The 12,077-nt window shown below is 37.8% G+C and overlaps 1 protein-coding gene and 1 pseudogene across 1 annotated transcript in view; one reads left to right on the forward strand and one right to left on the reverse strand.

Annotated features, from left to right (window-relative positions):
* LOC103581371 (hyaluronidase PH-20-like) overlaps positions 1–7,319 on the reverse strand; it is a gene marked incomplete at its 3' end in the record, with an annotated part of 9,574 nt that extends 2,255 nt beyond the window's left edge. Inside the window, 3 exon segments of the mRNA XM_008563221.1 lie at positions 751–860; positions 1,473–2,066; positions 7,224–7,319. Coding sequence (XP_008561443.1) covers positions 751–860; positions 1,473–2,066; positions 7,224–7,319 — 800 coding nt within the window.
* Positions 7,320–7,334: 15 nt separating this feature from the next.
* LOC103581370 lies at positions 7,335–7,885 on the forward strand (annotated as a pseudogene).
* The last annotated feature ends 4,192 nt before the right edge of the window (positions 7,886–12,077 follow it).

Genomic DNA, 12,077 nt, shown 5'->3' on the forward strand with positions numbered 1-12,077 from the left:
AGGACCCCTGGGCCATGAGCTTCATTTGACATTCTCCATGGCACGTTTATCACTAGTATTTCCACGTCCAACAGAGAAGGAAAAGTACAGCTCAAATTCAGCCGTGTCCAATGGCAGCATTATTCCTGCATTGAGTCAGAAAGATTGCAGAGGTGAAGGATAAAGATCTGAAATGGAGAATTAAACAGGAATAAAAATAAAGAGAAACCTACCTTCTGACACCAAACACCATGTCAAGAAACAGATAACAGTCTTGTTTTTATTACTTACTAGCCACGTAGCCTAGAGAATTTCAATTAATCATACTGAATTTCTGTTTTGTCACTGGAAAACAGGTACAATATTTTCTGCCTTTCAACATAACCACACAAATGCACGATATTTTTACTTAGCCTGTATTAATTGAATACCTACTACTATGTGCCAAGCATACTACTTATTTTCTTATTCAATACAAAAACAATCCTCAAAAATATTAGAGGCAGAAATATTTTTATCGGGCCGGCCTGGTGGCGCACTGCTACAGTGCTCCGCTTGGGAAGCGCGGCAGCGCTCCCACCGAGGGTTCAGATCCCACATACAGACCTGCTGCTCACTGGCTGAGCGAGGTGCGGGGGCAACACCGAGGGTTGCGATCCCGTAGCCGGTCCCAGTCCGGTACGGGCGCGACACTGAGGGTTGCGATCCATTGCCGGTCACGAAAAAAGACAAAAAAGGAAAAAAAAAAAAAAAAGAAATATTTTTATTTACTTCCTATCAATTCAACTTACCATAGTTCGCATTAAATTAATGCCTTCCCATAATATAATTCCAGAGGCACCCAGAGCAATAGTTTCACCAAATGTATTCAAGAGGTCAACCTGGCAAATGCAAAAGGAAAAGTTAACAGAAAGGTTCAAAATGAAAGTGTTATGCCAGTAACACCAAAGCTAAGCATGGTCACCCAAAAATAATAATTTAAATATTTCTCCACTATCTATTTCTATCCTTTACACAGCCATCACCCTGTTATAAAGAAAAGAAACTATTACGTGATTTGAGGATCACGCACTGCACACAGGTATATTGATATTCAACTCTGTACCCCACAGATATGTACAATCAATTATGTTTCAATTAAATAAATAAATAAATAAATAAAGTTTTACTTTTTCTACGTTTAAAAAAAAGATACTATTATTTTTAATTACATGTGTTGACAAGAAAGCAAGTCCATTAAAGAATAAAAAAAGAAATTGAGTTAATACAATCTCTATACACCCAAATCTCCATGATTCCTAAGAGATTATATGAGTACATTAAAAATTAAATATATTCTTATTTTGCATTGATAGAATGATATAGAACTATTTGTGTGCATATTCTTAAATAATATTAAAAGCTAAATTTCACTTCCCTCAAAAATGATATTAAATTTCACTAAACACCACCATTTGTGGATATTATTTCATAGCCCTCATACCATAACTTACCTCTGAAAGATACCTCGTAGTTAGATCAGTATAAACTGGGCGAGCATATACATAAACCGGAACTGGATTTTTAGCATCACGTACTTTAGAAACCCTAATGGCTTCCTGAACACGGTTACGGACAAAGAGTGCAGCTCCTCGAACAGATGAGATGCTGTTGAAATAGATGGATGGGAAAAGGGCAGTGCTTTCCTTCCACAGCCATTCGAGATCATCATTTCTACTCTTTTCGATATCATGGCAAGTTCCATTGTAATTGGGGTTATTAAAATTATAGTTGTGACAATCAGGAAAAGGATAATAACCCCATAAGTGATTTGGTCGAAGTAATTTTCCCAGTTTTAAAGTCTCTTGCATGAAAGTCTTTCCTGCCTTTTCAAACTCTTCTTTGGCTACCTTGGCAGCATCTTTGGCATTAAGGCTTACATTTTGTTGCTGAACCAACTCAATAGACCGATTCCTGTAAATATCTTTAGGTGCCCAGTTTCTTGCCCAGGTGGGATTCCATTCTTCCCAGTCAATGACAGCTAAGGCCACCTTGTCTGTTGGCAAGTAATAGGCAATGTCTTTTTTAGCTTTCTCCAAATGGTCGTCCTAAAATTGTGAAATTTCATATTTCTTTTTCTTTTCGTCTTTTATTGAAGGGGATCAGTGAGGAAGGAGGGAAAAGTCACTTCTGACAGAGGTAACAAGACAATAGTTTGCTTGAAACTATAGAATCAACCAAAAACTCCTACCAAAATGATAGCTTAAGTGCTCTTTGGAATACTGCTTGATCAAGTCTTACAATAATGTACTATCATGTGTAAAGTTAATAAGACATTTTACTATTTTATAACTTTTAGTAAAAGGATTGGTTCTAGCCTCACTTCATTAAAGCAATATATGAGTTTTGGCATTTTTATAGTGTTTGGTAAGTGAGATTGTGTTGTGGTTCTGATTGTCACAAAGTGAAGTGTTACAGCAAATTTTCTGGTACAGTAAAATGGTCTGAGCCAAGGACAATAAGTTAAACTATGTACTATTCAGCATTTGGCATTTGGGAAAATTACCTACAAGAAGATATATTTAAATGTTCCAGTATTTCTTTTCTTAATTCTTTTTTATTTATTTATTTTTTGGTGGCTACCTGGTAAGCAGAACCTTTCTTTATACCACACTCAGGATACTGAATATAATTTTCATGTATCTAGATTACTTCCAGAAATACTGTGGTAATCATTCTTTAACATAAAAATAAAAAGCAAACTTCTAAGTGAGCCACAGGCCACAAGTTTATTGCCTTGTATCCTAATCACATTTGATAGGGTGTGTATCGTTTCCAAAGTTTATAATTTCAACTTAAGGGCTGGCTTCTACACTCAGTTGCAAGTGTAGGGGCCAAAGGAAAACTTCTTTACCCCTGGAGTTTCATTAATAAAGATCACTGACAAATTTAGATCAATATGAAGAAAAAGCATAACAAATTTTATTATTTAACATGCTGGGAAGGGGCAAAGCAGGGGGGAATCCCAAGAGAGCGATGTCCCAATTTTCCACTGGGGTACAGAGCTTATATACCCATCTTCATGCGGAAAGGGGAGATGGGGAAGGGCGTGTAGGAATACAGGATTTTTAAAGGGGTGTAATGGGCCTGGAGAACATATAATGATCCAGAACAAAGCTTGTTTGGCCCACACAGCAGAAAATGACTGGTAAACGATAACTTTTTTTTTTTTTAATACTAAATGGGACCGAAATATAAGGCAATGGTCTGTGACAGAATTTAGTCCAGGTGTGTTGACAGACTCCAGTCTTCCTTCCTGTGATATGAGTTAAGTTGATGAAATCCAAGCGAAGAGTTTTGAACAAACATTTAAGAGACAGAATAATATTCCCCCAAAGCAGAAAGCGTGCCAAAGTTTACACTTTTTTAAGAAAGAAAGAATCCCTTGAGCAAGATTTTTTTCTAGGAAGTTTCTTATTAATCTATGACATTTTATAAATAATCTGGCCAGAAATACATATAAACTTGATTCAACAGGAGAGGTTAATACCACTTTACATGGCATTTCATCAACTTCTTTTTTCTTCCCCTTTCCTTTATTATTATCATTATTATTCCTCTCCCTTGGTTCCTTCTAACTTTATCTTAACTTTCTCAGTGTTGCCCCAGATATATTTTGAACAGGTTGGATATTCTGAAGGCTAAAGAAATTGCTAATCCTTAATCTATGTAACCACCACTAGGCACAATTAAATGCCAGAAAAACTACTCACAGAGCTGTTGTGGTGCAAAAAACTGTTACTCAAACTATGGTCCTTTGACAGGCTGAAATAAAGAAGCAGCCTCAAGGTCTCTCTGACCTTCCCCTCATCCCCCTCAATTCTCTGTCACTCTCCAAAGCACAGGATGAAGCTGATTCCCTCATCTACCTGCTGTTTAGACCCACCAAAAAAAGAAGACAATTACCTCTAGTCCCTTCTGTCATTTCCCTGAGTTTTCATTAACTTAATTCATCTCACAGGAAGGAAGACTGTAATCTGTCCACACACCTGAACTAACTTTTATCATAGACTATTGTCTTATATTCTGGTCCCATTTGGTATTATTGAGAAAATCATTTACCAGTCATTGTCTGCTTTGCAGTCCAAACAGACTTTGTCCTGGGCCATTGTTTGTTCTTCTGGCCCATTGAATTCCCCTAAAAATCATTTACTTCTACACCCCCATCTGCCCTTGCCCTATGGAGATGGGTATATAAGTTGTGTACCCCGGTGGAAAATTGGGATGTAACTCTCTTGTGATTCCTCTGTGCTTTGCTTTCTCCCAGCACATTAAATAATAAAATTTGTCATACCTTTTCTTCATATGGATCTAAATTTGTCTGTGATTTTTATTAATGAACCTTTAGGGGTGAAGTTTTTCTTTAGACCCTACAGAGCTAAAGAGGTAGTCCTAAAAACATGGCACATTATAGAACTAATCCTTGTCCACAAAGTCATACCTGATTTTCCCTACCAGGTTATGTAATAGAAAGAGAAAAAGACAACTTATTTTTGAAGTAAAACTTTAAAAGTTTTCCTCTAAGATGTCAGTAGATCAGAAGTTGCTCCACTCTAATAGCTCTGCAATATCTAACCTGTTGGGTGAGAAAAGGCAGCACTTTGTCCTGTCAAAAGAAAGACTTAGTCTTCTGAGATGTCATGGGGTAGGGAAACCTCCGTGTGTGTGTGTCTGTGTCTGTGTTTGTGTGTGTCTGTTTCTGTGTGTGTGTGTGTGTGTCTGTGTGTGTGGTTGGTGTTTTAATACCAACAAATTCAAGTGCTTCCGGCAGAGAGGATTAGCAAGGATGGTAAATTAACATAATAATGCTATCAATTTTTTATTAGCATTTGAAATGAGTTTAAGAGCCCAGTAGTAACACAAGCTCCTATTGCAGTTGCTTTGATTGCTAAGCATTTTGTTCAATTAATGACACATTTCTGTACTGTTATGCTGGTGAAGAATAAACTTCACGGCAATGTTTTCAAAAAAGTACATAATTTACTGCACAAGTAATTTCTCCATGCAAAATTAATGAAACAACTTAGAATTAATGTTTTCAATGATGAAGAAAGTCATGTTTAACATTTGTTATTACAGGAAAATACTTCTTTCCTAAATCCTGCTCCTTTTGTTAAGGTGGGAAGAGAGAGATGAAAGGAGAAAAAGAATAGCCAAATAAATAGTGAAATCCCTCAAGAGCAGTTCCCAAAATCAAATTTTGTTTAATTGCTGGGGTGGAACATATAAATATAATTTACATGTGTCCAATTTATGCACTAAGTTAATCCTATTTACACATAATTGGAAAAATATGTCTAAGAAGCTAGCAAACCACTGTCTGATTAAATGTAAATTCTACATATTGAATCCTTAAACAAATTATATTGATATGTTGTAAAAAAGAATATTAGTACTTTGGCTTTTAGAAATGCATGATAGGTCAATACCAAAGGTGTTTTATTGAAAATAAGAAAGTAATTCATCTTATACCTGGAAGAGAATTCCTTTGGAAAGAATGTGAATAACATTCTATGTCTAAATTATCTTTGGAGACTACAATGTACACTAAAAAATGTAAATAATAAACCTTTAATTGTAGGGTTAAGTTATTGTTCAACTTGCAGAGCAATTCAATGGATACTCAATAGATACATGCCAAATTAGTTAATTAGTTAACCAAATGAATGAACCTGTACTTTAAATTTCAGCAAACTCAAAATTATGGTCAATGGTGACACTCAAAAATGAAGGTGTTCACACAATAACTGAAGCATACCAAGTTAAGAGCACAGCAAAAACACCATTTTCACATGGGTAGCCTCCTATAGCCACCACAATTTCCATGGCTGCCACAAAAGCAGCTAATCTCTATAGCAACAGTCACAGCCACTGTGCAGATGGCATGCCAGACTCTCAACTGCATTGACACAAGCAGAGGCACTAGCTGAGACCAAAACAAACAAACCAAAAAAAGAGGTCCTTTCTTTCCACAAAGCACACCACAGAATAATAGAAGAAGCAACTGATTTATGAGAATAGGGGAGGACTTGATCACACCTGTCTCGCTGTCTCAGTACCGGACAGATCATCTAGGCAACAAACCAACAGAGGAACAGCTAATCTATCAGATGTAGAGAACAAATCTATGGTCATTAGAAGGGGGAGGGGAAAAGGGAGGGGAGAGATTGGATAAGGGGCATAAAGAATATGTATGATTAGTAACAATAAATATGGTAGTAAAAAATTTTTAAAAAGCAAAGCTGGACAGTAGTTAAAGCAGTAAAAACAGATTTATTCAGAAAAAATATTGCAAAGGGGAAACAAAACATTAGTAAAGAAATGACCTCAATTCCAAATACAAAAAATAAATAAATAAATAAAGTGGAAATTTATAGCCAAGAAGCAGGGAGGGGGTCAATGAATAGGACATTTCATCAGGGGCAAGGGGGATTCTGACTAAACCGGCCTCACAGGATTCTTGCTGGAGGCAGGACAGGGGGTGATCAGACATCACCTGAGGGTGATGAAGAACCCCACCCCACCCACCTCCCCTCGGTGGTCTGATTAGAGGATGGGAAATTCTTGCTAAACTGACTTAGCAGGCTTCTTGCTAGAACTGGGCTCTAAAAGGAAGGACATAGAAGCCCAGGGTTCGAGACCTAGTCAAAAAGAATGCACAGATGAACTGGATTAGACTTTGGTCAAGGAGAGAATCTTTGTCAGTCCCCCTTCTTGTATACGCTGGATGAGTTAATTGCCTAATTAAATATATGAACTTGATTCACTCTGAATTTCAGTAAACTGAAAATTATGGCCAATGACAATGCTTTAAAATGAAGATGTTCAAACAAAAACCACAGAAGCTCAAGCATTATTCAGAAGACAAGTACATCTTCTACAGCCAAGCATGAGGCCAACACACCCAGAGAGAACTAAAACTAAGTAATTGAACGAAGACTTAAAAGAGCCTGTAAAGTTAAGATACTAATTAAAAACACAATAGCTTTGCTAGGGATGCTGTCTGCAATGCCATTTGTCAAACCCCAGGCTAAGATCAGTGATGCCCAACTTTCAGTCAACCCAACATTCCACTACCATAAAAGTAGGACCAGTCCTAGTTCTTCTGTGATTACAGTGGCTCAGCGGCCTAGCACTAACAGCAAAAGGGCTCAGTACCAACTCAAGTCAAAGTATAAGAAGAATAACAGCGGGGTGGGGATCACTCTGTGGTGGGGGCTATTAATGGCAGTTCCAGGGTCTGCAACATTTTTCCCAGTTGTCCTAAATTCATCTGAAGTGGAGGCAGCAGAGCTTGACATTTTTGCTGGTGTGGAATGACTGAGTACAAACTGGTGATGGTTGGAGCATGTGATGGTAGAAAAAGCACATTGACAATCTGCTAATCCAGAACCACTTTGTAGATGAATATGATCCCACCACAAAGGATTCTTAACAAAAACAGGCATTTATAGAGTGACATGTGCCTGTTGCACATATGGGTACACCTGGACAAGGGGACTACAGTGCCATGAGAGAGCAATACAGGAGGACAGGCAAAGGCTTTCTCTGTTTATTTGCCTTCAATAATAGCAAATCATTTGCAGACATTAACCTCTACAGGGAGCAGATTAAGTGAGTAAAAGACTCAGATCTATGGTACTGGAAACAAGTGTGATTTGCCAACAAGGACAGTTGACACAAAACAAGCCCATGAGCTGGTTAAGAGTAACGGAATTTTGTTTATCGAAACTTCAGCCAAGACCGAATAGGGTGTTGAAAATGCCTTTTACATACTGGTAGGAGAAGTGTGCCAGTAACATGAAAAAACAACAGCGGTGATGACGGGACTCAAGGTTGTATGGGGTTGCCATGGGTGGTGATGTAACAAAATACTTACAAAGTTCTGTCATCAGAAAAGAGCCACTTTTCAGGCTTCACTGACACCCTGGTGCTGACTTCCCTGGAGGAGAGCTATTCCTCTTGTTATCTTCAGTCTCACAGAGAAAGTCCTGATCATACCCCAACTCTGAGTAGATAGTACAGTATTCTCTATTTGAGAAATTCTCAGAATAACTACATCCTCACTTGGTTGTCGGACTGGAGAAATGCATCTCTTCCCAGTACGTTTCTGCCCTGGGTTCTCCCCAGACACATGCAAACACACCTCCATCACCCCTGGTTTTTTATCTCAGAAGAGAACCAAACTGCAGACATGAAATTCTGAAGAAGCAAGTGCTGATTTTTCTTTATTTCTTTTAACTGTTAGAGTTGGAACTATGTTACTTTGGGGGGAAATGTCATAAACAACTGATTTACAGAGAATATAGTTAACATTGCTGTTTGGTTGGTGTGTAATCTGTAAACTAGCATGTGCTCTGTATGTATAAATACAAAAGTGAATATTGAATTTTTAAAACGGACCTTAGCCAGAAAAACAACCATCTTTGGGGTAACTAAGACCAAGCAGAACGTTTCAGTCAGCCCTTAACTTGGAAACTGACAATTATCAATTCCTTGAGGTTAGCAGAAGAATTGAGACTGCTGGGAGATGAAATTGCTGCATCTTATGTTGACTTACTTCAGAGGGGGTGCACCTACAATTCAGGACTGAAACTAAGTTTCTTGATTTTCTTAACTCTCTAATTGGCTGCAAAGGAGAGGAGATATAAGAGAGAGGCAAGACAACCTAGCTGATTGTAAACTCCCTCCCTCACTTAAAGGAAAACTGCACTCACATATATGAGAAATCCACGTCAGGTATTTTTATGACGTCTGAATAAGATTATTCTCCATGAGCTCTCCCTAGGAGATAAGGCCTCCAACTCTGAGGTAACATCAAGGACTTGAAGCTCACCACAGACTCTGTGATGCTGAAGTTTCCAATCCATCGTGGGACCCTGACATTTGACTCAGACCATCTGCTGCTCCCAGACTCCTCCCTCCCTCCTTTTTTCTATAGAACAAAGACCCTTTCCTCATCTTCCTGCCTCTTCCCCTTTATTAACCCCAGAACAGACATCAGAAGGTGGGATGATTTTAGCCTGGTCATTGCCCAAATGCCAGTTAACTGAATAAACATTCTAATCGTTGCACCAACTTCTGGATTTTCAAGTAATTTGTTTAATGTGAGAGGGCTTGCCGAGCCCAGTGTGGCAGTAACATTTTGACTTTCATGTAATTAAATAGAACTCTCACAACAAGAAATAAAGAATAATGAAGACCTCTATGATCACTGGTCCATTGCATAATGAACTACAAAAGTCATAACATGGGCTGTGGTTCACAATTGGCCTTCATCAGCAATAACCAATGGTTCTCTTCCCTTGACCAGTCAGATACTTTTGATTTTTATTTCTTTGAGTTGCCAGTCATAGTTACTAAATCTTCTACATATGGGATTACACTGAAGATCCGAATGGTCACTATAGTCACATATAATCAGAAAATACCCATTTGTTCACAAATTTCCTTTGTCCAAAAACAATACGGACCCAATCTCTTCAAACACAAGTAAGCATATTAACCAAAGCAGAGGATAAATGTCATTAAAGAACAAAATATATATATCGTCAAAAGAAAATACAACAGGTAGTTTTCCTTTTAACTATTTAAGATATCCGGAGCCTAAAAAGATACAAGGCCTGTAAAAGCAGCACTTGGGATGCAGAGCCTACAAAGATACCAGGCCTGTAAAAGCAGCACTTGGGATGCAGACTGATTTTCTTCTAGGAAAGATAACTGGTTCAAAAATCTTATCAGAGTTTAAAGTGTTCATTACTTATCTTCTTAAAAAGTCATCTTCTGCAGTCTACCCTAAGAATGCACATTTTGTGAAAACAAAATGATGTCTGAATTCTTAAGCAACCAAATGTCTTCCCAGCAGCAACTGCCACCTTTCCCTTTAGCTAATGGTGTGATAACAGTACAAGATTAGAATACTACAAAGCAGCACTGGAAACACTCATTACTGTCTTTCTTTACCATGACTTTATTCTCTCTTCTCACATTCACTATTAAACTTTTTCTTTCTGTCTTAACTGAGTCTTCCATCTGCCTATGAGACCTAGAGGCTGGTGACACACATGGCTAAAGGGATTAAAGAGCCCAGATCCAGAAAAGGATTGAGGCTTTATTTCCATTTTTAGCTCTATTCTGCAACAGCTGGAGGATCCAAATTCTTCAATCTTTATCACTTGATTCTTTAAAATTATTGTCAAAGGACAAAATTACAACAAAACTAGTTAAACATCTCAATTGGCTTTATCATGAATCTAGAATCAGGCAACGTGTCATTCCATCAAATATAATAATTGTTCCAATGAGTCAAGCAGAGGAAGTTGGTTTTATAGACAGAAAAGGCTGGAAAAAGCAAAAACGAGGAACAAAAAGCAGATTGGTCGATTCAAAGTTACTTTCTTAGTAAGGCAGGGACAGAGAGACAGCACAATAGAAAAATAATTGATTATTTAGGACTAAGTTAAGGAAGTTAACTGAGTTACTTGAGGCTATCCTTTTTGTGTAAGGATTAAAGCAGAGGGAACTTCGTTATCATGCCTATTGAAGATTCAAACTGGCCCGTTTGGGAAACTGGCTGTTATCTTTCTCTCCTGATTTCTCAGTAAGTTAGACCACAACTTAGTTTAGGTTTGTTGACATAGAACTTAGCAAGAGTGAATCCATTTTGATTTTTAGTTTGGTCTTTTGGGGCCTAGTGCAGGAACTTGGTCCAAAACAGTGGCCTCCTCTAAATTTTATTCAACCATATATTGGTAATACCTAGATCTATCTAACACCGAGGAATGCTGGGATAGTATGTGAAATGATACCCGCGAAGTATTTTTTATAAGCTATGTAAGTCTTAAGTGCAGTGTTATTTTCCCTGGACTACCAATATTATTAAATGTTGCTTACTATGGCTCATTCGCATTTATTCCAAACTACAAGAAAGACAGCTGTAATGGGGGTGGAGAGGATTCTTTCTGACCTTTTGGGAGTTATACAAAACAATGTATATGATTCGATTAGGGATATCTCTAGAAAAAACTAAGGGATTTTAAATTCCTAGTCCAGGAACACCAAAAATATATTTAACATGAATACTGATGTAGACAATATAGAGATGTTTGGGTGTAACAGTGATAATCTAGAGTCATGAATTACTTAATGATGAGGATATGTTCTGAAAAATGTGTCATGATGTATAGCCTATTGCTCGTACGCTACAAACCTGTACAGCATGTTACTGTACTGAATACTGTAGGCAATTGTAATACAATGATAACTATTTGTGTACCTCAACATAGGAAAGGAACAGTAAAAAATAAGGTATGAAAGATGAAAAATGGTACACCTGTGCAGGGCACTTTCCACGAATGGAGCTTGCAGGACTGGAAGTTGCTCTGAGTGAGTCAGTGAGTGAGTGAGTGTGAGGGTCTAGGACATTACTGTACACTACTGCAGACTTTATAAACACTGTACACTAAGGCTACACTAAATTTATATAAAACATAAAGTGTGCTTATGACAACTATGATGTCACTGTCCGTTATAATCTAATGGGACCACTGTGGTATACATGGTCTCCTGTTGATCAAAGCATCGTTACGTGGCACCTGACTACACAAGGTTACTCCAAAAGTTCATGGAAAGATTTGCATTACCTTCTTTTTCTATTTTTTCATAGACATTTTGAAGTACCCTCATACTGANTGAACATCACTGTACTTTGATTTTTTAACTGTAAAATGTGGATGATAAAGCAACTATCTCATAACTCTGTTGTGAAATTTTAATGAAATAATCTATATACAAAACACTTAACACAATGCGTGTGAAGGGGTTCAGGGTACGCCACTTCAAAATATGCCACTTTGGCATATTTGTCATTTTGAGCTGAAGGTGACTGAGCGACAGCATATCCTGGAAAGGGTCTCTGAGCTCCCCCTTACTGCAAGAAAGACAGAATTTCCCGTGTGCAGTGCACCCTCCCTCTACCAGGAAGAGGAGAACATTGTGATCACTGGGGACTGGGACTCAGTGCTGAGATGAATTTTAACAATCCTACTAAATTGACCCTT

This window comes from Galeopterus variegatus, unplaced genomic scaffold (assembly GCF_000696425.1).
Source record: "Galeopterus variegatus unplaced genomic scaffold, G_variegatus-3.0.2 Scaffold12905, whole genome shotgun sequence".
NCBI lineage: Eukaryota > Metazoa > Chordata > Mammalia > Dermoptera > Cynocephalidae > Galeopterus > Galeopterus variegatus.